At 41.7% G+C, this 25,008-nt stretch overlaps 1 protein-coding gene and 1 long non-coding RNA gene across 2 annotated transcripts in view; both read right to left on the bottom strand.

Annotated features, from left to right (window-relative positions):
• TRIM24 (tripartite motif containing 24) overlaps positions 1-4,023 on the bottom strand; it is a 57,845-nt gene extending 53,822 nt beyond the window's left edge. Inside the window, exon 1 of the mRNA XM_064654758.1 lies at positions 3,567-4,023. Coding sequence (XP_064510828.1) covers positions 3,567-3,951 — 385 coding nt within the window. The 5' untranslated portion in view covers positions 3,952-4,023. The remainder of the gene's footprint in view (positions 1-3,566) is intronic.
• Positions 4,024-4,882: 859 nt separating this feature from the next.
• LOC135414237 (uncharacterized) overlaps positions 4,883-25,008 on the bottom strand; it is a 31,006-nt gene continuing 10,880 nt past the window's right edge. Inside the window, exons 6-11 of the long non-coding RNA XR_010430635.1 lie at positions 22,667-22,779; positions 21,828-22,086; positions 15,040-18,912; positions 10,139-10,237; positions 9,492-9,578; positions 4,883-6,019 (exon numbers count right to left, since the gene is read on the bottom strand). This is a non-coding gene — a long non-coding RNA (uncharacterized LOC135414237). The remainder of the gene's footprint in view (positions 6,020-9,491; positions 9,579-10,138; positions 10,238-15,039; positions 18,913-21,827; positions 22,087-22,666; positions 22,780-25,008) is intronic.

Genomic DNA, 25,008 nt, shown 5'->3' with positions numbered 1-25,008 from the left:
ATCCACCACATTAAACTCCTTTGCATGTCTTGCCACTGCTGTTGTGCATATTGAATCTTGTATTCAAGTTGAGCAACTCTAGATAATTTTTAATTCATTCTAGATCCTCAAGTTTGATTTTTTTTTTCCCCGCAGCTTTTTAGAAAGAGAGTCAACATTCTCCCAAGTAAACTTGCCTGTATGTTAGAAGTTGAAGGTACACTTTATCCTAGTAAAGTGGAGGACTCTTTCTGCTTTGAAAGAGTTTGCTGAAGACAAAAAGCATCTCCAGATTTTACTTGAGACTCTGTACCTCTTTAGCTATCTGTTCCTTCACTGACTTGGATGTTGGTACAACACTTCATCTCAAGGCTGGTTCGGTGAAGCTCTTTCCAAATCACATCCTCTCCTTTGTTCAAGATAAACTCCATTCTACCTCTTTCTTCAGGCTTCTCTTTGTGCTACATCTTAGTGCTCAGCAGATGAGCATAAGCAGTCTGCTTATCTTTCAGGAGCTTTTCATAGTTTGCAATTCTATTGTGTTCCTTACTTAGGACATTCCTTCCAGCACAAACAGCTTCCTTGCTGTTTATTTCTTCAGTTTAGTCACAGTAATTTCATAATTTACATCATGAGAGGCATTTATTATCCAACTTTCTAAGCTTATACTCTTCAGTTTATTTCTTCATGTCATTTCTCATAAGCATTTTGCACAAAATATTACCAGAAGAGGTGACAGTTTTGTCCTTCCTTCTTCTTCTGAGAATTTCCAAACCTTAACAAATTTCCTCAACATAATCAGTTTTGGACACTGATGGGTTTTTTTTCTCCCAATCCTAACTTCAGGTTCACAGGTATTTTTGTCCCAGTTGGAAAACAAAAAGCAGAAAATGCACATCATCAAGTTGGGCCATAGCTAGCTAATATATAGCCCTTGTCATTTTAGCCAGGCCAAAACCATGACAAAAAAAGATGTATAAAATGCCTCAAGGAGAGTGTGAGATCTATACAAATTTCTTCTTCCTATTGGACAATGAATGGTAGTGTGGAAGCATGAAAGTCGGTTGGGAGAAAAGTCAAGAGGGTAAAAACAATTGTCACCAAAAATATACTATGTCTGCAAATGTGTAGAATGAGGAGGAGTATGTACTGTAAAATTCATTCACACAGAACTAACAATCAAAAGGAGGGACGCAGAGCTACAGGTTTTCTGTTTCTATGATTCATTACTTCATCTATCATTTGTTCTCTCAAAATGTTTGAACAGCACTAATCTTTTAATTTTTATGATGTATCTTATTTCTCACTCAATTACAGACCCCAATTTCTGCTATATTTAAACAGAACATCTGAGAATGGGATTATGCTGCTCATGACCTCAAAACTCAGAAGATGATGATATTGTCTCTTGAACTATGCTGCAACCTCTGGGCTTGCTGTATCTCTGCCCTCTTTCCTATTTCCAAGTATCTTGTCCTGAAATACCTCATTATACACCAAAGCTTGTACTTTGTCTGTTCCTGCATGCAGAATTTCAGAGTTCTACTCGTAGGCTTACGAGCAATAACATCCCCTCGATCAACCAAGCTGAAGTATATGGGCTTTGGGTCTCTCAGATTTTCCTATTCTGTAAATTCTGACCAGGCAGTCTGACTACTACATACACTACATGCTAAACTGAAAGACTGAATGGATATATTAGCACAGACATCCATACAGATGAAGAGGCTCAGCATATCCTGTTAATAACATACTCAGGAGTTTCTCAGATATTCTGAAACAAGTCTCTCCAATTGTCCCAAATATTCCTTTCTCTCAAGAAGGCGTTCCTTTATGAACTGCTGCAAACACTTTGCATATTCAAGCTGTAATCTTTTGGTCAGAACTGCTGGCAGGATGGTGAAGTTTTCCTAAATGCACTTAAAGGACTTAAAAATGGTCAGTTGGAGTTACTACTTTTCACTTGAGCCCCCACTACACATTCCAATAAGCACAACCTCCACTAATACCTACAGAGCAGCCCAATTTCATCACACTTCTTCTTTTCTATTCAAGTTTCTCCAAGATCTGTAGGGACTTAAAAAGTACAGTTGTCTGTCTCAAACACTGTCAAGGCCACAGAAGGAACTTGCCATAAGATAAGACTACTGCGGGAATTTGAGATAAGCACAGAAGGGAGAAATTATGACAGGAAGGTACTTATTCCAAGTCTAGTTGAGGAGAGATCTGGTTAGCACATCCTGATTAACATATCTGGACAAAAATTCCCACTGTAGGGAACTATGGGAAAGGAAACAAACGCTCATACACTCCCACCCCAAATTATGGGAACAGCATCTGTGACCACCCCATGGATACCTGGAACCTGGACTGTATAAAGGTGGTACCCCCAGAAGAACAACTCCAGGACCCCCGCCACCAAGAAGCCAGGGTGAAGAAGAACCAACAGCATGCTGGTTCATAGTCACCACAGGTGACTATCTTCTGCTTGACCTCTCTCTCTCCTCACCCCCTCTTTCCTATTTCTATCTCTCTACCTCACATTTACTGTTAAATAAAAGTTGTATTATTGACTTGGTCATATGGTCTCCTTTGCACTGTAATTCAGGCACAGGCATGTCTCACTAATCTGATCATAACAAGATCTTAACGTGTTTCCAGTAAAGGATGCTTGTTTGCACCTTTTTCTAAGATGAAGATTTTGTTAGATGCCTCTAACAAAACTAAGTGATCCACTACACCTAAGAGGACTAGGAAAAAAAAAAAAAGAAAAACATTAGGAAAGTACTTTCAGACTGGAGGAATCTATTGCAGATCTTCTACAGCAAGATGTACTTTTCAAACACATTGACACAGGCTCCTGTGTCAGTACATGAGCTTACCAAAACTTCGTCGCAGCATTCTCTCTTCGGCGCGACAATTAACAGCTAAACTGTACATTAATGCATCAGCAGACCCATCCGGGCTGCCGATCACGCGCGCAAGTGTTATTATCGCTTGTCCGCCCCGGTCCCCGCCCAGGCGCAGGGTCGCTCCCGCCTGGGCGGATGACACCTGCAGGGCTCCCCTCCGGCCGCGCTCCACACTGCAAACACCACTCAAATAAAGTCTGTTTTCTCGCTACGTTTTTCTGCCTTGGTATCAGCCCGTGTCCAGGTTTTCCGCCAGCAAGGGGCCAGAGCCCCCCGGCTCCCCCGAGAAGAGCTGCCCGGCCCCGGCCCCGCACCCCCGGCCCGGCGGGGGGAGCGGCTCTCACCGCTCCTCTCCATCCGCACAGAGAGGTCCTGGGAAAGTACAACAGTGCTGCCTTCCCTCCGAGGTGGGAAATTTAAAAATAACGATTAAAACAAACCAAGCCAGAGCACAACGCCGCCGCCAGCCCTGGCGCTGGCGAGCAGCGCGCACAGCTCGTCCCGACAGCTCCGTGCCCCGGCAGTCCGGCGGCCGGGCACCTGCACCCCACCCACCGCACCCAGTCGCGACAGCTCCCCGCTCCCCCGCGCTTATCGCGACATACAGGCCTCCGTGGGGCGGGGTGGAGAGGGCAGCAGGCGGGGGAAGGGGTGGGCGGCAGAAGGGGCACTTACCGGGCGTGCAGTGCAGGGAGGAGGCCGGAGGAGGGACGGGTGAGGAAGGGGGCACCGCCGGCAACGGCTCCTTGGGGGCGGCGGCGGCCGCGGGCGCCAGGACAGGGGGCAGCATGAGGTACCGCTCGGGCTTCGGCAGGCAGCGCTGGCACACCGAGTGCAGGCAGGGCAGCAGCTTGGGCCGCCGGCTCTGGATGGGCTGCCCGCACACGCCGCAAGTGTCCAACAGGTTGAGCGGGGCCGCGTCCCCGCCGCGCTCCGCCGGGCCCTGCCGGCTCTCGGCCTCGTTCTCCCCGCTCAGCGCCACCGCTGCCCCCGGCCGATCCGCCGGGCAGGGGCCCCCCGCCGCCGCCGCTGCCGCCGCTGCCACTGCCGCCTCTTCCATTGTCCTGCGCCGGCCGCCGCAGGAGCGCCGAAGGGAGGCGGGGCGGCCCCGCTGCCCCCGCCGCTTCCCGCCCGCGCCGCCGCCGCCGCTGCCTGCCCGGCCCCCGCCCCGCGCGGTGTTTGTGTGGCCGCCCCGGCAGGGCTGCCCCGCCGCCAACGGCGCCCTGCGACACGCCCCGCGGCACGGCCCGCCCACGGGCACGGGCCCGTAGCCACGCCCGCCCCACCCCGCCCCTTTCGGATCACGCCCCCCCCGCCGCCTCACGTGGGGTGAGCGTTTCCCCCCCCGCCCCCGGGAACCGGCCCCGCCGCCGGCGGAAGCCCCGTCCCGCCCCGCCGGCCCCGCCCGCACCCCGCTCCCACGGGGCATCCGCCACTCCCGGGGGCTGTGCCCCCCCGCTTCCCACCCACCCGCTGGAGCCCTCTCAGTTCCAATGGCCGCGCTCTGTCTTGGCTGGGCGGGCAGCCTGGCTCTGAATGTGAGGGAGAACTTCACTATGCGGGTGACTGCGCACTGGAACAGGTTGCCCAGAGAGGTTGTGAAGTCTCCCTCACTGGAGAGACTCAAGAACCATTTGGATGCAATCCTGTGCCATGTGCTGTGGGATGACCCTGCTTGAGCTGGGAGGTTGGACCAGATGACCCACTGTGGTCCCTTCCAACCTCACCCATTCTGTGATAGGCATTTGTGCCCTGGGCAGGGCGTTAAAGAGGTCACCCTTCTCCACATTCTGTGTGGATGGGTGTCTATAAGTTTTGGCCTGTGTTCGGTTCGGGGGATCACAGCTATACCACCACATACAGCCACGTTACCTGACTGAAGCTAATTGGTGATCGGTACAATTAAAAAGGTACAATGGAGAAGTACAATTCTGGTTTGGACACAACATTTCATTGAATCAAAGGATGGTGAAGCACTGGAACAGGGATGCCCCATCCCTGGAAGTGTTCGAAGCCGGGTCGGATGGGGCTTTGAGCAACCTGGTTTATTGGAAGATGTCCCTGCTCATGGCAGAGCTGGGTGGAAGCAGACAATCTTTAACGTCCCTTCCAAACCAAACAGATTCTGTGACTTACGAAGTATGCATGCAGACACAAAGCACTGCTTACACATTGGTTGCTGGTCAATCATAAACTGATACAAACTCCTCAGAATATTCGAGATGTCTGTGCTTAAAATCCCAGAGCAGCTAGTGCACTTCCTGCTTCCTTGCAACCCCATCAGGACTCTAACATTGGTCCCACAATAAATAGGACTATAAAAAAGCTGTACATGACAAAAGAGGAATTTCTTCAGCACAAGGAGCATTGTCATGATTCAGCATGTCTCACATCCATAATTTATCATGATAACAGGAGAACAATACTACAGGTTGTTTTGGGGTAGAGGAGCAGATTTAGCTTTACAATGAGGAATTGAAAAGAGATAAATGTCATTCCCTGCTTAAGAATATCAATGGAAGACACATGCCATGCATTCTCAACCCTTGATCTGCCTACATGTAGGGAAAAAATGCCACCAGAAGGAATATCCTGAAGCACACCTTCTTCCTCTCAGCCCAGCTGCCTCTCTCCCTTTGCTAAGATTCACCAAGTGGTAGGATAACACCCTGTTGTCCTCTCTTCTCTGATCCCACACACATTGGTTGGGATATCCAACACCTTATGATCATGTACTAACAATTCCTTGTGACAGGAGCTAACATGCTGAGAACATGCAAGTGTGAATGATGAAACGGGTTCCAGAATTAAAGCTAAGGAGGATGCTACAGGTTCTCTAAGGCAAAAAAGTGTCAAAAACACCATTAGAAAGGGTATGTGGGGAAACAGGCAGTAACTGAAGCATGTTTGATTAGTTTTAATAGATGAAAACTGTGGAAATACAGTAAGTAACACATTTGTGTTACTTACTGTAGCAAGTCATAAGATCATCAAATGAGATGGTTTCTGAAACTAGTATAAACCGTTTCTCCAATAGGTGTCAACACAGGAAAATAGCAATACAAAGATCACCTGAGAAGGAGCCAAACATACTCTGTTGCAAATGATGATCCCGGTGAGCCAGTATCCTAAAGATTAATAAAATAATAGGATTATGTTTCCTGAAAAGTTTGTTTGCTTGGGATGTTTGCAAAGCTCACTCAAACTGCGCTGTAAAATCTGTAGTCGCATAGTATCTGAACAGCATCTGATTTAAAATAAATGTTTGAACTTGCATAATTTAAATTTGAATGTAGAGCCTTCCTGTTAGTGGTGGCATATATTAGGAGTACTCAGGACAGGAGCAAAAAGGGTATGGAGGAACAGAAATAACCACCCTGAGATAACCAGCTGTTAGTACATGAAGACAAGGGAGTGAGGGAAAAACCTTTTAAATGTAACTCCATTGTTTAGATGACACTGAAAAAAGCTGCACCCTTCACCATGTTGCACTCACATGGTGAGCTGCACTCACGGGGGTGCACTGCTTTTAGGCCACAGCTACACCCTGTCTGGCCATCAGGGACCCTGGGCAGAGCTGACTTGGGGCTTCTTGTAAAAGGTCATGTAGACAAACCTGCTGTGGGGTTGTACTCTCTAAAGTCTGGAAACAGCTGATGATTTTGTTTAGTTTCTGACAAAAGATGACTTGTTGGGTTCTCCAGTGTTTCACTGGGATGAGTCAAACCAGTGAAGAAACAATGAGGATGGTGACAAGCTGATAGTCAGCTTAGAAAGCATGGAAATCAAGGTGGCTAGATGCAGGGAACATCCAGAAGCTGAGGTTGCTTCCCTCTTCCACGCTCACAGAAGAACTTCAAAGCTTCCTATGCCGCTCACAAGTAACAGTTTCTATTTACAATTTATGAGTTTTAGTACACCCTCTGCTTCTTCTGGACATCCCAATTAAAGCAAATTCCAGAATATTCTGCCTTCTGTTTAGATACAGACTTTGTGATTGCAGTCTAGATCTTTGCCATTTGTAATCTAGATTCCTGCAACATACTCCACAAAAAGTTATCGTTCAGAAACTTCAGCTGCAGAGAGAAATGGCTGCCGACTTCACAGCAGAACTTCTCAATGCACAGCTCGTAGTAGGAACTCCTTGCACTTAGAATTTACTTCTTAGGTTTGATTTCTTACTTTTGTCCCTGGTTCAGTTTGTCTACTCCCTGTATTTCTAGATTTTGTAGCAGTCAGTCATTCAGCCCCTACAGAATGCAACCCTTCCCAAATTACCTCTAAACATCAGCATGAGTGTTTCCTCCTCCTAGAACAGCAATGTGATGCTAAATAGTCTCTTTCCAAAGTTTTTTTTTTAGACCAAAATAAAGCCATGGGGCTTTGCAGTTGGATCTGGACAGCTCAGTTTAACCTTTACGTGGCAACAGCGAAGGAAGTGGCGAGGAGATTGAGCACTCCATGTGTATCATTAAAAAATGCTTTTGCCACTACAGTCATCCAAGAGGTAGATATAGCAGCTTTTTGGCCAGACTCTACTACCAGCAGCATAAAGCAATCACTGGGAGGATCTGTACCAAAATATACAGTATTTACTAGTCTGGCTTCTTTTGACAAATGGATAACTTAATATATGGGGTTTTTTCCTGTTAAGTGAAATCCATAAAATATAAAAGATGTTCACTGGAGTAAAGATGATTAGGAGTAAAGTTAGATTAGGAATTCACTGGTAGGGAGATGTAATATATTAGCCTTTCCAGCAACAGTGAAGGAGAACTTTACATGCCAAGACCCCTGGAATAAGCAGTAAATGAACATAGTGCTTCCCTAGCTCTGCTGACTGAATTAGGAATTAATCTAGAATATGGCTCAGGCCTGTAGGCTGTGTTTTGGAACTCCACAATCAAGAACCCATAAAGCTGTAGTAAACTTACTTGTCCTCTCACTCAGGAGAGAGTGAGAGAAACCCGATTTGGGTAATTTTCTTAGGATTTTCAACTTCCTGGTTTTTGTACTTCACTCACGCAACATATACAGACACACACACACAAAACCTCTTCTTCCAAAATTGAGGAATGGTTTCTTAGAGGCCTTTTTTCTGTCCTTATATATGTACTCTTTACCCAACTAAAATATTTCTTAAGCATCTGGCAAATAACCGCTGGTACTCTTCTTTCACAATTGAAAAGAGATTCACTTGACCAGCCTGGCCTCAGCTGGAAGCTCACCACAGATGAGGCTGGGTCTAGCACCCTGGAGTGGGCCAGCTGCCATGTAATATTTCCAGTTCTCCACCCAACATGTCTCCACTGTAAACTATGGAATCACATCACCTCCGCACAGTTTCCCAATGGTCTCATGTAGAGGTCAACAAAGCTATCACGATCCCAGTTATGGGGGCAGAAACTGGAATGCTTTATTGGACTTACAAGTTCATATATAAAGGGCTTAGGGTCTACATATTCAACAGGGGGCTGGCATATTCATCGAGGGGCAGAACTATTACAATTAGGGACTTTACAGGGATGAGGTAAAGGGGAAATCCTAAATTACAAACTTTTGGGTCTTACCACTTACATCATAGGGGAAAACCCATCTTATCTTGGGGGAATTCGGGTTTACAGAATGCAAGGATCCAGGGAACACAAAGTGAGAGATAAGGTACAATAGGTCTTCTGCACAGGTTTGATGAGATCAGGGTATGGTTTCTCTGGGCTTGGGCAGGACATTCCAAACATGCCGGTTCTGAATGCCCAGTGTTTGATAACAACTGCTGAAAATGACTGTGGTATTCACATACCCATTTTCTTCCAAAATGTATTTTTTAGGGATGAGTAGGATGCTAGGGCTGCCCATGCAGAGATGCTGTGGTTCAAAATTAAATCTCATGCCCCTTCCAATTCCCTGTGCTCACTGGCTGTGCAAACACAGTGGAAGTGGGGCATCCCAGTGTAGCAAGTACAGCCCAGCCCAGCCCTGATAATTTGAGTGCAGTTGCAAGCTAACCCCTGATGAGTTAAACCCAGACATTCAACCAAATAATCAGGCCAACAGACCATATTCCTAAATTATCACAGGGCAGCTCCAAATCTGTCACATCCAGTTTCTTTTCTGACATGTAAAAGGCCAGAAATATCTTTCTGCAGCAGCACAAGTAACCTCATTGGGTATTAGACTCATTTCAAGGAACTTGGGAATTATCCAGTGGGGACCACAGCTTCTGTTGATGAAGCTCAGTAATGTCATGAACTATAAGGTAGAGGGTATAGTTGTGTTGCCTACAGTTAGAAATTCAGTAATAACGGATTGCTTAGCCCCCTACCTGCCTAAATCACTTCCCTCGCCCCTGTCTCTTTATGTTATGAGGGTTTCCTACTTGGGTTCTTGTTAGCATCAATGCTGTTGGTAGAACAAAATGAAGCACTGCAAACTCCTGTTAATGTATGTACAGAACAGTGTTTCTCAAGTCACCCGGCTCCACCGGGAAACTGCAGCCCACTAGAATGAGGCTCTGCCCTGACTTCATTCCAGAAGAGGGACTTCTTAAACTTCTTTTTGAGGGAGAATGGAAGAGGAAAAAAATGTTGCTTTAACAGTCACAGCATCAGTAGCGAAGGTAGTAGGTGAATGTACATGGAAAGGAAGTCCCGGGTCATATCTTTTCACTTCTGTAGTGTGAAACTTTAGCTGCAAGGAGAATCAAAGTTTGATTTTAACAAAAGATTCCCAGGTTTCAGAATATGCTTCCATTCAGATTAGGAAAAAAGTTTCTCCGATTTTAAAATATTTTGTAAGGAAAATTTTTGGGACATAGTCTGATTAGATTAAAAACTATGCTTTCAATATGAATAATTTGTTTGGATTTTGATCCAAACAAAGTATAGCCTTTATTTACTATATACTATAGTAAATAAAGGTTATACTGCAACATGAAATACTTAGAATTTTTTTGTCCAAAAAATATGTAAAAGACATGTACTGAATTACCAGAACTTTTACTTCAACTTCACATTTTTCTGAAGCATTTTTAATTTAAGAAAAAAATAAAATTCCCCAAACCTCTTCAATTTACAAAGGAAGATGGTCATTATGGTCATTACCTCATTACCAGTATTCCTACTAGACACCTCCCTTGCTGACCCCACCTGTTTTTCAGTTACACCTTCACAAACTGTGCCATTTTTTGCCCATAGATCTTTGACTGAATACCCACAGTAAGGTACGTTTTGTTCTGTTCTTATTCTTACCGAGTGTCAGAGGTTTATTTTGCCTCTTGTTGACAGCAGATCACATTAAATTACAAAGAACAGTCCAGGACCAAAAGTGCATTCTTTTTCACTTCTGTTCTGAAAAGTAACCATAGAATGGAGTTATGCAATGCAATGACATATTTTTTTCCTAGTGATTTTAAGGTCAAATATACTCAGTTTAATGTAAAGGATGTTTTTTAAAGTGTTATTCTATCTATTAAGCTACTGCAACTTGCAATTTAAAGGTCATGATATTCCTTCTCAATCAACAGTACCCCTAATGTACCCTTAGTTTTGACCAGAAAGTCCCTTTCTTCCAGCTTAGGGTTTCAGGGGTATCTATGTGAATCACATTAAGGAATCAGTTGGGAAGAATAGAATCTCTCACTTAATTTTAAATATTGTGTACGTTCAGAAATGCCCTACTTTGCACACAGGCTTTACATCTGTGTGAGGGATTTGCATCAGTGTGACTAAATTAATTTGGCTGCATCACTGCATATTTGCTTAATGTCAACAAGGCCTTTACTGTTGGCTATGCTGAACTAACAAGAATAAAAAAGTAGCATCGAAAACTCTCTTTAAGGTCGTTTGAAGATAGGATTCTGACTATACATACAGGGAAAATAAGAAGGGTTTGTTTGCTTTTATATATTGCTGCTTTTACAGAGTTGGTTTTCAATGAAGCAAAGCTTATTACAAAACACAAAGTCTATCTATTTGAGCCAAAGGAGCGCGCTACAAATTTCCTGGCAAAAAGATAAAATTATTCTTATCATAGGTACTAAAATTTTTATTTGCAGTAGCAACTTGTTAGTAAATAAAATGTTTGCCTCTTCAAAAGTCTCTGAGCTATTTCGAGTTTCTCTCTTGTTGTGTCCCAAATGTTGTCCCCACACCTAAATTAGCCCCACAGTAGAAAACAGGCACCAGGACCAGCTGGAGCCAAACCAGCTCTTATGTTTTATTATGCAACTTCTCTGAACAGCCCTGAATAGAGGGTGGGACAACAAAATAGAGGATAAACAAGTCACAAACCCGTGTAAAACCACAGTGGATAGACATAAGACTGTTATTTGGAATAACACCTTCCAAGCCCTCCATCTATCTATGTCTGGACAGACATCAAGACTGCTGCACATAAATTTCAAGGCTCTTGCCTTGCCTCTCAGCTATGAAAGCCTTCTTTGCCATAGGAGGCATGGCAATATGACTCATTTGAGCCCCAAGCCTTAAGGGATGAGATATTCCAAGCTTCTCTCCAATTTTTTCTTTCTGCCATCACTATTTTTGGTATTAATTCTTAGGGGATTATATGACAATGAAACTATTCATGGTATTAATTCTTAGGGTATTATATCATAATGAAATTAAAGGGAATAGATTACATATATAGGAACTTCGGATAGATAATATCTAAATCTCACACACTTCACTCTCGGTTACCTCAAGACATTTATGGATCTAGGCAAATACTGAAGATCTAAGAGCATTTCCTTCTCAAATTCCTTTTGTTTGGTTAGTATCTGGCAGAGAAGGGTGAGAGACAGGCAAAGTTCACTTTGCCTTTGCTTTTCCACATGCAATTTCCAGCTGTACAGAAATTCTTTCCTGGGGTTATGATACAACATACAACTCTTTTGGCAGTGTGCCAGTGATGACATGGTGCCACTTTATCTGCTCAAATGTTCAGTCATGGCCTGAACATAGCATTGCTATGTGTTCCAGTTTTTCTGATGAGGCAGGAGGTTATTGTTCCTTGGTTGACTGCTGGAAAGAAAATCTTTAAAAGTCAGTGACTATGCCAGTGGCAACTCTACTGTTCCATCACAACAGAGTTATAGAGCACTGATGATAAGATGATGCCCACTTTTCAACTTCTCAATCATACTCTCCTCTTGATTTAAAATAAAGGGGTGATTCTTAATTGCATCTATGATCAAAAACAGTATTTTACAGTCTAAAAAAGAGTACATAAGGTGACAAATATTACTCTAATTACTAGAAGCTGAGATGCACACCTGTGGTTGTTGGTTCCATGCCATCTCTCTCTCTCTCAAAATATCTCAACCAAGTGGCCATTTCTGGAGAGACCCTGAAGTATCACAACCAACTCGTTCAATACACTGGGCTAAAGAAGGATTAGCTGTAAGATCAGAGGCCTGTGGTTCCCATGGATCAATAGATGTCTGTTGATTTAGGATGTTACATGACTGGGGCAGTCCGTTCTCTGTGTCCCTCTGACAGATTTGAGAGGAAAGTGTACATGCTAAAACTTTTACATCCTGCTCCTTTACACTGGTATAGCAATCAGTAGAACTTGAGATTTACATAATCAAAAAATACTGCATGCTGGTACACTGGCAAAATTGAAGGGCTTAAGACTGATACCAACTGTTGTATCTGTTGAGTTGTTTTATTTAGAATTTGTAATATTAATAGAGGAGTCGAAATGAGGCTTCAATTGTGTTGGTATGAACCTTTGGAATTTCTGGTAAGGAGAGAAAAACAGATGTATATCAGGCATATTTTAGTTGTATTTCCTATGAAATACATTTCCTAATGTGCTGTTACACCTTTTAGAAACGTTTCAACCAAACACTGTCATATTCTGCCCCTCTTAGATTAGAACCTCAGTACATATTTTTACTTATGTTTGGAGCAGCGTGCAGCCATAAAATACTGTGACAAAACACACTCCTTCACTCACACATGTATTTCCATCCTAAATCAAATGTAAAGCAAGCAGAGTTTGACCTTTAATTGGAGAGCTTTGTCAAAAGAAGCCATGTATTACAGTCACAGAAATCTGATCTCCAGATCTGTGGAGCTGCATATTTATGATTTTCCAATGCTTGAATAGATTTTAAAATAAACCAGTCTGTAAATACAAGGGAAAATCTAACTGCAGCGTTATGAAGTTGTGCTATGCAGCACTCCAAATTTGTTTTCTTCATGACTCTGTAGAACTGAGGGCAATATGTAATTAATATCTAATTTATTTCTTGTGCTTCTATTAAAAAAGTCATATTCCAAGGGAATATTTTAGTAATCTACAGTATAATGAATTTTAATATATTTTTTGAAGGCATCATTCAACGTTTCAGCTAGGATCAAAGGTTATGGTTCATGCATCAGAGACATACTCTGGAATTAAAGACAGCTGGATTGACTTTAATATTCATCTTTCTCTCTCTCTCTCTTTCTCTGTGTGTATATATATATATATATATATATATATATATATATCTCACATACTTCCCTGGGAAAAATAGCGAATATGTAGCTCTGTTTGCATTTGCACAGAAATTGCATTTTCTTGTCCCGTGGGCCTGTTGTGAGGGACCTCAAAGACTGAGATATCTCACATACCGTTGTAATTAGATGTCACGCAAAATAAGCAGCAGGCAGATATCCTAAATATTAAAATGAAGTTGGAACTCAGAAGTAATTTCTAATTTGCCATTATTGTTGTCCAGTAAAAGATTAAAATAATGAGAATGTAGCAATTTTTTTCTTGGTCTCAAGTAATAACTTGGTGTATTTTGCTCTCACCTTCAACACACATAATTTTCATTTCAGATATTGACCAAAACAAAGTTTTCCCAAGTTATTACTCCTACAGGGATTTAACTGTATTATGGAAAACATAGCAAGGATACTTAAAATTCAGATTATTGGCAAATATGGCTCAGCATAACTCTACCAAAGTTCTAGAACTAGACCAAGCTGGAATTCCCGACAGTCTGTCCTAGTGTTCCTAATCATAGTTTCACAGTTACTGAAAGCTTAGTTCCCCTTTACAAAATACATAATTTTATTTCTAAGTTTCTGCTTGATTAATCACAGTTGAGTGACAAACTGAGAATTAATGTAAAGCCAGACCTGAGTAGTACCAGTATCAAGCAGTGAACACAACTTTTCCCTTGAGAAAATTTAACAACCAAAATAGGAGTGGTCAAAAATGTACATTAACCTAAAAAACCCCACTGTTTTCTGATAAAAGGAGATAGCTATGATAAAACTGCATAACAGCATAGTCAGAAAATAGGAGTTGTCAAAAAATGTACATTAGCTTAAAAAATTCCACCATTTTCTGCATAATAGCGCAGTCAGTTGTCCACTGATTTGTAAAAGATAAGACAGAAGTTGCTTTAAATTATTTATAGTTATCCAATAAGCCAGTGCAGAATTTTTCTATTTTGTAATTTTCTACAGTTTTGCCCAGATATGAATGCTAAATAGCTCAAGGTAATGATTCCTGCTCTTGGCACTGGAATAATGCCAGGCCAACACCGTTGACAGTTTTGTGTGCATTTGTTAATGCTTTTTCTTTCATTTTCCTATCTAATTTTTCTTACATGCATTCTTTTCTATCAAAAAAAAAAAATCATCAGTTATCAGTATCTGCCTTTCCAGAACCTGCAGACAGTAGGAGCCTTCACCTTCCAATAATTTACTGTTAATATTCCATTTCAGTCTTTTCATTCCTTTACTCACATTTTGCCACACTGGACTGCCTTCTTCCTAATGTTGCTGCATTCCTGTTGCAGCCTTTAAGATTTCCCACCAGTGTTCTGCTAGGTGGGAAATCTGTGCTGACTGCCATATAGCAGTCACATCCCAACAGCATCACGGGCTTGTGTCAGATCAGAGCCGTGCAGGAGTCATGTCAGATATACCACACTCTTCTTATTTGATTGCCTATGATGTGCTGAGGCACAGGGTTATATTAAGAAAAATGCCTAAGGACTTTTAGAGGCAATAGAGGGAGTTGAAGAAAACCAGTGTTTCTAATAAAAGAGAAGGGTCTCTTCCTCTTCCGTAAGGTAGAGGAAAAAAGAGAAACTGTGTTAATGATATTTCAAGCTACTGAAATTTGAGTGATTCAGACTTACAAGGAACCGGTGATTGCCTCTCATGTACGCGTTGGTCTTGGTGAAAGCAGGATTTCAGTCCTTCCTTCTTCAGGCTGCAGTCCTGTGAACATCACCATCTTTGGCAGAGGCTGGAAATGCTGTAATCAGGCAGTGGAAGGGAACAAGGCAGATGTGCACCTACACTTTGGGTTCCATGAGAGCTGGTGTATTGGAACTGAAGAGTACCGAGAGCTTTTGGGCTCTCTCTGTAACCTGCTCAGCCAAGGATGTTGTTTCACGTTGTGTTAAAAGTCCTTCCCCTCAGGTTGCATAGGAGCAAGGTTTAGCTCAATGAGAAGAGGAAAACAAAGTGACAGCCCAGGTAGAAACACTCCATCTGTTTGGCCAGGCTAGAGCCTGGAGATCATAAAGGCAGAACACATTTCAAGCAGATTTCTCTGCAACAGGGAAAGAACTGCTTTAAGGCTTAAGGTAATGGGCTGTTTTTAACAGATTCTAATGCTTAACACAAAATGGGGGTGAAAGGAAAAAAAAAGATAAGAAAAACCTTATTTGACCAACCTGTAATTCTTTTCCAGTGGACTTAAAATATTTAGGTGCAAAGAGGTATCCCTTGCTAGCCTTCCATATCCTGAACGTGGAAATAAATATAACTTGCCTGTAGTGGTTCACTCCAGTACATCCTTAAAAAACTGGTTGCTCTCTGTTTTGCTTGTTAATAAATACATATAAATATTAAAACCAAAACAGAGACACAATAAAATCTGCACACAAAAGTATATAGCAAGAGGGAAGAGTAAATCATGCTGATTGGATGATATAGAGTAACTGGAGAATAAGATATTTCCATAATTTTATTATTTGCAATCATATGGAGAGACATTTCAAACACAAAAAATGCCCTGTTTTTTAGATTTTGTTCCAGAGCTTGCTATTACAGAACAGTTTCCTAAAAACCAAGTAAAAATAAGCTAAAAAAAAAAAAAATTATTACTTCGTGGTATCCGTTGAAGAATTTTGCTTAATATAACGAGAGGAGGCTGCCATCCCCTTACATAAAAATATTACCTATGCCAAGGAAAAAGAGCAGACATAGTAGTTAATACACCATCTATTGTTCTGATATTCACTGAGTATCCCATAGAAATTAGGTACATTTCTATAAAGCCACCACAATTTCTTTTTCCATTCAGCCACACTAGTGCAAACTGGCATGTTGGGGGCGAGTTGATTGTGCAGCTTTGGCTGTTTGTATCCAAACATAAAATGAGTTGTCTTGCAGAATGATATAAGGGGATTTAACCTTGCTGAGTCAAATTTCAGTAGAATAAACAGATCCAGAGGGTCAAATGAATTAAAGGTGCTGTGTCACTGTAACAAAACTATATTGCTAAACAAGTTTTGGATAGAGTTTGAGATTTCAAATGCTTGTTTATTCCTGTGGCAACATAAGCCACACCAAATCTTTTAAACCCTTTATTAAAGATAGAAAAAAACAAGGGGGGAAAAAGAATAAAAATATTCAGAATTAAGAAAAGTAAGGCTTTCATTTTTTAAAAAAAATCCAATTTTGGTTTCCTGTTAAAAGTCTATGTGAGGAAAATACCATTGCTTAACAGTCTTAAAGACACAGTAAGAATCAAAAAGTATTGGATTTTTTATTTCAGAAGAGAGAGTTATTCAGTTCACTGACATGGGCTGGAACTTCTGCCAGACCTGTTGTTGGAGTCCAGTCATTCCCTGGAGAGGCAGGCAGTATGGGCACCAGAGCTGCAGGGGAAGGAAACTCAACCTCTCTCTGTGGTGCTGGCGCTGAACAGCAAATTCACTGCTAGAAGAATTCCAGGACAGCATATTGTCTGTTGGTCACACAGACACATGGAAACTGCAGCAACATCCTGCTGTCTCTAACACAGCTTTTTGGAAGCTGTTTATTAACAGTGTCTTGGTAGCTCTCCAAAGGACATCTCAAGAATATCTCAAGAATATCTCAAGAAAGTTTTTCTTAAACAGAAAGCACATCCTGCCCTCACACCCCCCCTCTCCCTTGCAGTCTCAGATAGGTAATGTGATTTGTCCCAAGATAAGAAGACCAGGTCGGAATTGCAGGAGGAACTGTCTGGATGCTCACATAATTAATGCATTCCAGGGATGGGGGAGCTGTGATGATTGTCATTGACTTTGATACACATTGGCCTGTGAAAGGGTATAAAATGCAGCTGTGGACTAGGCCAATTGATTTCCCAAGGTTGCAGACAGCTTCCAGATGAATCCCACCCTAGCAGGGATGCCTGGAGTGTATATCCAGCCCTAAAATGGGAACACTCACTTTTGGATGGTTGAGTAAAAGCACTAAGATCCAGCCATATACAGAGATAAAATCCTAAAGTAGCTCCGCAGGTGCTTTGCTGCTTTGTAATTGTGCTTTCTGCAAGGCCAAAGGCTCTAAACCTGCACGTTTCCAGTTGAACCTGGTTGTGTTATAACCCCTTAGATCTGATCATATTATACACTGCATTGGCAATATTTAGATACTGTATTAGCAATGAATCTAAGTATAATAATCCACATAATCAGTGTCATACTTCTCACACTTGACCAAGAGTCTTCTCTCTACTACTCTGCCACAGTCCCACTGAGTCTAGTCTCACGTTTTTCATCTTTACTGCACATGATTTCAGCATAGTCCTTGGGGCTTATCACTGGGTCTTGTTTTCTTGAAAAAGCTGTCATTTTTTGTTTAATTTTTACTGATCTTTGCAAATTGTTTTATGTAACAATCTGAACTGTACACTGATCACCTTGAACTACTTAGAGCATAGGCCTTGGCACATCAGGATCTAATTTTTCTTGTTTGCGAGGACATGCCTTATCTTCTCTAAGGAATGAAAGTCTGCATAGTGGCCACTAAAGATATTAGAATGCTTTTTCTGAGATTAAATTTATTAATGTTTTTGTCTTGTCTAAACAATAAGAAATTGTATAGTTCAGGACTTTTTACTTGACACACATTCCCAAGGGAAACTAGCGTAAAACAACTCAGACACGTCTGACGTGTCTGTCAGGCTGTAGGGAAAATGTGCTGCAGTTAAAAATTCTGGTGTCTTCTGTGACAAAAGATAAATCTTGCAAATTTGGTGCAAGGACTTAAAATCTGATAGAAGACAGCTTTTGTGTCAATGACATGTTGGTTTTATCCTCATTAAATAAGTATGTGAAAACTCATGGTGCATGTTTAATAAAGATGACTTTGGTTTCAACAGCAAACTTTCCTAAAAGGTCTCATTTGCTATGGATAGGCATCTGCTACCATAAGCTGTAAGAGGTCTAGGCAACCAAAAGGAAAGCAGGGGTCTGCCCTGCTCTGGTCCCAGCATCCTAGATGTCCAAATCAAGAGTACAGAAGACAGTTATTCAAATGCACTGTGAAGAAATTCTCAGGCAGATATACTGGATCCCAAAGCTGTGCTAGATGAGGAATGGGGTCAGGAGGAAGAATTGGGGAGGTAGGGTGGTCCAGCCAGGTAGATTGGAAGCAAAGAGTGTAATACTGGGGAATGAGCAAACAGCTAACCAGATTGGGAGATCAGGAGCTGGGATCTACTGTGACTTCCTGTAGGAGAATGTGGGGTCCTGGGATGAAGTGGGGAAAGCAAAGGACAAGGATGGCAAGAGGCTGGAGGAGACACAGTGGGTTACCTTATATCTGGAATCCATCTGATTACCTGTCACCCCAGCCAACAAGCAAAACCTCAGTTTGTGTTTCTCACCAGGGACCATCAGCAATCTTCTTCTGGGAGTGCTTTACTCAGAGGATGACAACCCATGGCTGGTACTGGCACTCTATTAGCTCAAGTAGCAGAAATCTGTGCAGGTAGTGCAGTTGTTAGTCTGCCGAGGAAAATGAGGTACCGTGATGAATAAAATTCATCTCTTTCTAGCTTGTTTTCATTTGTCTATCTTTTTTCTATTTAAAAAAAATAAATAAAGAATTTGTTAAAGAACATTACTGAGATTGCTAAGTAAAGCAATTGAAATAGGAAATAGCAGAATCAAATAAATTATGTTTATTCTGTTTAATTAATTTTTCCTAATGTGATATTAGGAGCTTATCTCTCCTGCTTATCCCATTGTGGTCTAATAAGTAATTAGTCCAAACTCATTTAGAGCAGAGAATATGCTAATACAACATAAATATTTCTTCCAGTGTGCCTTTTTTCATGTCTTTGCTACACAGGCTTATTTTGTGCTCTCTATGAGTTAGTACAGTGGAAAAACAAGAATACAGCTATGCAGTCACCCTGATTTATCTGTTTTGGACATTGCGCCTGGTGGCCTTGCATTTAATCTCAGTTGGTTTTTAGGCTGTGCACTCTGGTCACACACTCTTTCCATCTCAGTGTGCTATCTATAATATTTTGAAAGTGACTTATGGAACAATAATGCCATGGTAATTTCTTCGAATATCTACAAAAAATGAAGGACCCTTTGCTCATTAAGAGGAGTGGCTTAACACTGCCTAAGAGGAAAATGAAAAGCTATTAATATTTTTCAGAGGAAAATAGGGGCCCATATTTGCATCTTGGCTCATATTCCCTCTCTCTTCGAAACAAGCCTTGATGTTCCAGCTTATGTAAGCTATGGCTGAACCTGCCAATCAGTCTAGAGAGAGAAGGTCTTGTATCAGAAGTTATTGTTTTCAAAGGTTAAATTAATCCAATATTACTCCAAGAAAACTGCTGAAATTGTTCAAGAGTCTTAGCTGTTCCTAAGGTTTGCAGCTGCTCCACCCAACCGACAGCCTGTGCAAGAGCAAAACTGCAGATGGAATCTGAATGAGAAATCATTTATTAGCAGATTCCAACAAAAGGTGTGCATTGCCCAGTTGTTCTCTCTGGTGGGGGCTCTCAGTGTAGAGCTGGCGGTTGTGGCTGCAGGACCAGGGTGTGGGAGGAGGCAAGGCAGGGCAGGGCAGGGCAGGCAAGCATGCCACTTGCTTAATTTTGTCCTGAGTTAGTACTGGGAGCTTATCTCCACCTCTTGTCACTGCCCGGCCTGTTATAGTGAATTAACCCAACCTCATTTACATCAGAGAATATTCTAATACAGTCTAAGTATGTCTTCCAGTCTATAATTGAATGCTCTAATTATATAACAAAACTGAATGTCACAATGTAGATTTGCTTCATCACAGCTGTGTTCTGGGACCCATGACCTTCAGCTTGATGCTTCCACTGCATGAAGGCAGGATACTTGAACACAGGATCTCACCCAAGGAACAACATGTTGTATGATTACATACAACATGTCTTTGTATTCCTGGTGAGACTGGTATGAGCTATGGTTTATATCCCCTTGCTGCTATCAGCCTTGCAAGCAGCAAGTGATCCAGACAGTGATATTTCAGTCAAGGTTTTTGATTCCAGAAAATAAGCCTGTTCTTCGATGCACCCCCATTGAGAAAAGTGTGGACATGCACACGAAACTTTTCCTCAGTAGGGGCTTAAAAAGAGGGCACACACTTAAGACTCCCTCCTGTGAATAAGGCTTTTTACTTCAACTGCTATGTACAAAGAAATACATATGTCCCTGGTGGACAGACTCCCAACTTTTTATATATATATATATATATATATATATATATATATGTATGTATGTATGTATGTATCTATGTATGTATATATGTATAGATACATAGATAGATAGTTACAGTTACAGTTATTTAACTTGGAGAAAAAGAACAACCTCATTTTCAAAATGAGGTTAAACCTCTGTGAAAATAGTGAAAAAAATCTCATTATGAAGACATATAAGAAACAGCGATGCTCCTTTATGGAGGCAGATATCTAAAATAACAGCAGTCTGTACTCAAAACACAGACACAGGCTGCTGCTCAGGACATAGGAATATATATAGCACAAGAAGGTGGAAAAATTTCATGAGCTACCATTGAGGAATCTGGGCTATGTGTGGGCCTGATATTATGAGAAAAGTAAAAGAAAGCTGAGAACAGACTGTAGAGATTTACTTTTTTAAAGAAGCGTATATTTAGTGGGCTTGTGTTAAAACTTGGCTAAGAAAATGTCTGGGAATTGTAGCAGAAACAATATATCCTGAATATATTCAACGTAACAGGAGTCTGTGCGCCCTGTTATATCAAGGGCATCACCTCCGATCTAAGCTCAAGCTTAATAAGCTGAAGCTGAAACAACTTCGTAGATGATGCAAATAAAAAAGGATTACTTATTTTATAGATATTAGTAACCTTGCAGATCAGCACCAGATTGCACACCCAAATATTTATGGTTAAACAGCAGAACTGTCTCTAATGCAACACAGTTTGATTAAAGATCTCTCATTCAGTCTAGGTAATGAAAATAAACCATCGTTGCTTATGACACAATTGAGCTTCAGATACTTTTGAAGATACATGAAAGGCAAAGCCCTTTTAATCAGAAATCATGTAATTTCCACTGTGGTATGACTACCTGAGTCCCACACCTGCCAACTCTTCTTGGCATAGACTTTCTCCCCCATCTGTCATTACATAGCAGTGCCTTGACAACAGGTCCCTGGCTCCTTGAAGCATTTGGTGCAGTGCTTTAGCCTGGACATGAGCTACTCTTCGCACCTCTGAAGCAAGAGCATTATTTTCCTCCCCTTTGGTAAGGTTCATCACTTTTTTCATTACCTCCGGTGGCAGCTCATAAAACAAGCTAGCTAATGCAAGTTTTGCTTCACAGAGGAAACAAAACAATTATGGAGAACATACTGGATCCTCTTAGTAGCCCTTACGTTATTCTTACCATGGAAGTTCATGTCTTCCACTCCTTTCCATCATTTGTTCTTGTTTCTAGTGGACACAGTTGAGACTTCTCACCATCATTCCTGTCAGGTGGGTCTTCCTAAGATCTCTGGTAAGTATTCTCTTCCTGACACACACTGGTCTCCACTAGATCATCTTGGGGGGAATTCTTGGGGGCTGCCATTCAGAGAATGCACAACAATTACATCCTGTGCTCCCTGCTGACTCTGATGAAAGATGAGGTGGTGGGCGGTTTGACTCTGCTGAGACAGAGACCAACAGTCAGACTTTTTAATAGGCACTTTTTTTTTAAAGGCATCTAGTTTTCTAGCATCTTTGATGTCTGTATTTTTCAGGGTCTATTTTAACCTTGTAATTACATGTAAATATTAATTTTTTAAAATCTTTTTTTCATTCTGGAACTGAATATCTTGAATTGAGTATGAGTAGTGGAAGACTCTCCTATCCTTTCTGTCAGTTCCTTCCTAATTACTTGGAAGTGAGATATAGATAGCACAGGCAAGATGCTCTACTTTCCCAGAATTTGTGTTTTCTAACGAATTCAATGTTCGGTATTAAGCTTTCAGGGATGTTTGCTTTGGTAGCTTATTTTGAATCCTGTTTGGCTTACTTTTTTGCTAGGTTATGTATCTTCACAGGTTTTTTCAGGTCTATGGCTCAGTAACACAGTGCACACCTCCAAGGTATGTGCAATACACCCCACAGTATGCTGCTACTTGTGCTGCCTACACAGTAGCTGTGTGGGATAGTGCTAAACAGCCCCAGAAAGCAAATGTACCCTGGTTCCACACCAGTGTTCAGAGTGAACCAGTCTCTTACTTAGATGGACTCCCAGATGCAGCCATCCACCCCTCTCTGCAAGGCTGTGATGATGGAGTAAGATCTGAGTGCTGAAGTTCCACAAGGCGTTCCTGAGGCCGATGTCAAGTAATCTTAAAAAAAAAAAATATCAGTGAAGCTGCTGATGAGCAAAGCATGTCATTGCACATGTTCTTTCAGAATGCTTTTTTGTATGAATATCCCTTTTTCTGGGACTGAGTCCTGAGGCTGTTCCCCTGCAATTCTGCATCCATCATCTGTGTCATCTTGTGTGCAATTTGCATCTTCCACTGCAAATTACGTCCCCTATAGTGTAGGGCAGAGAGACACTTTCCCAGTCTCACATTGTAGTATTTTAACAACTCCGTGTTTCCCCTCATCAAAATCTGGGGTTTCCCAGGGGTTTTTTTCAAGTTTTAAAATTTCACTTCTGCAGTGACATCATGGGCTCTTAGCATTTCTATTACAACCAAAATGTCTCTCACTGTACTGTTGCTGCTACCTACTGGACTGCAATTTGATTTTCTGGTGTCACCACTACACCAACAGCAGTCTCTTATAAGGTCAGATCATCTCATGTCACAGAATCTCATGTCAAAGTAGGGCTAACTTTTTGCTACTGACTTCTCTAAAATGCTTTTATTATCTGTATTATCTCTGTTGTACATATTTCCCTATCTTTGCTTTTGATCAGCCCATTTCCTGTTTGAACTACCCACACAGGATTTTTGTAACTTGGTAAACAAGATCTGTGGTTTCCTACCATGGCAGGAGTTTCAGTTTCAAGTGTTAGGCATTTGATATATCTCTGTTCATCTTTTCTTTGACATTATTAGTCAGTGATCTTTTTGCTCGTGTTCCTTTCTGTAATTCCACACTTTTCATCAGTCTTAGCATTATAGAATTTTTATTTCTGAGGTTTTATTTTCTTTATGATTTATTTTCTTTTCTTTTTGGGCTTACCCAGTTTGCTGTTCTGCCTGTATTGAAGCTGCTGCTTCAATATATCACATTGTTTGCATGAAGCAACAAGGCAAATGTAATGGCTTGCTCCCACTGAGAGGGCCCTGCCCACCCTTAACTCCTTCCAATCTCAGCCGCATGTTCCCACCTCCTCCTCATGCTGTGGTGCTCATCTGTCTCTTATTGAATTAGTTCAGCTAACTAAATTAGCAGAAAGCCAACTAGTTTAAAAAAAACTAATCAGCTTTTGTCAGTTTGGTGAGCTGAAACAGCTCACAATGATGTTGGACAAGGGCCAGCGCTAGCTCAAGAGAGAGACTAGGAACACCAGGACAGGATCTGGAGAGAGACAGGATCACCTTACACAGATGGCAGCAGCCAAGTTTTACAGAGACTTGGACATACTGGGAAATGTCATACTGGGCATTTTCCCTTTGTAACACTATTTCTCCACCTCACCTACCCTTGACTACAACAGTAACTTAACTCATAGGATCACTGAGCGACCTGAGCTGAAAGGGAATTCAGGAGGTTCCTGGTGTGTTCACGTGTACCCTTGCAGGGTCAATGCTTAGCTTAGACCAGGCTGCTCAGAGTTTTATCCAGTCATGTCTGAAAAAACTCCAAGGATGGAGAGTGCCAAAGCTCTCTGAGCAACCTGTGCCGATGATTAATTATCCTCACAGGAATTTTTTTTTCTTCTTATAAATCTGAACATGGTCAAAGTCAGAATATCATGCAGCATTCTTTTGTTTTCAAGCTTCATATCACTGATTTCTAAGTAATTTTGCCTTTGAAGTCCATCCTTCCCAGACTATTCTGCTTGGCATTATATAGACCATCACTGATATCATCAGTTATATAGCACATCTGACCCTGTGTGGTGTTCATGTTAGTATCTATTTATGAGTCTTTTTGCCATCTAGCAAGATTCATATGTTTAAGCTAGCAAAGTACTTAAAAATACATCAAACAACAAGCATAGATCAGTCTGTCTCCCACCGTTTTGGTAAAGCTTTCACAGTCTTACTATTTTAACACAAGGCCTAGGTAGGCTGTATGACCCCAACTCTGCTTTACTAAAAAAAGGTTGGTAACCTATGAGTAACAGTGTGTAAACTTAAGAAAGGTATATTAAAAAAGCTGAAACAAGGACACAAGTGAAATTCTCGAACCTGTAGCAGACACTCAAGGACTGAAGGAAAAACTAACTACTGAAAAAGCTCTAAAACCCTGAGAAAAAAAAAATCAAAATAGAAAATAGCAACTCAGCAAAACTGAGGATCATTCTATTGCAAGGAGCAATGGAGTCTGGCACTTCCCCATGTGATTACCATCTGCTTGACCAGCAGAAACCCAGTGGTTACGTGCATCAGGGG

Source organism: Pseudopipra pipra, chromosome 5 (genome assembly GCF_036250125.1).
Source record: "Pseudopipra pipra isolate bDixPip1 chromosome 5, bDixPip1.hap1, whole genome shotgun sequence".
Taxonomy (NCBI): domain Eukaryota; kingdom Metazoa; phylum Chordata; class Aves; order Passeriformes; family Pipridae; genus Pseudopipra; species Pseudopipra pipra.
The sequence above is the reverse complement of the archived record's forward strand: the minus strand, read 5'-3'. Positions and strand labels throughout refer to the sequence as shown.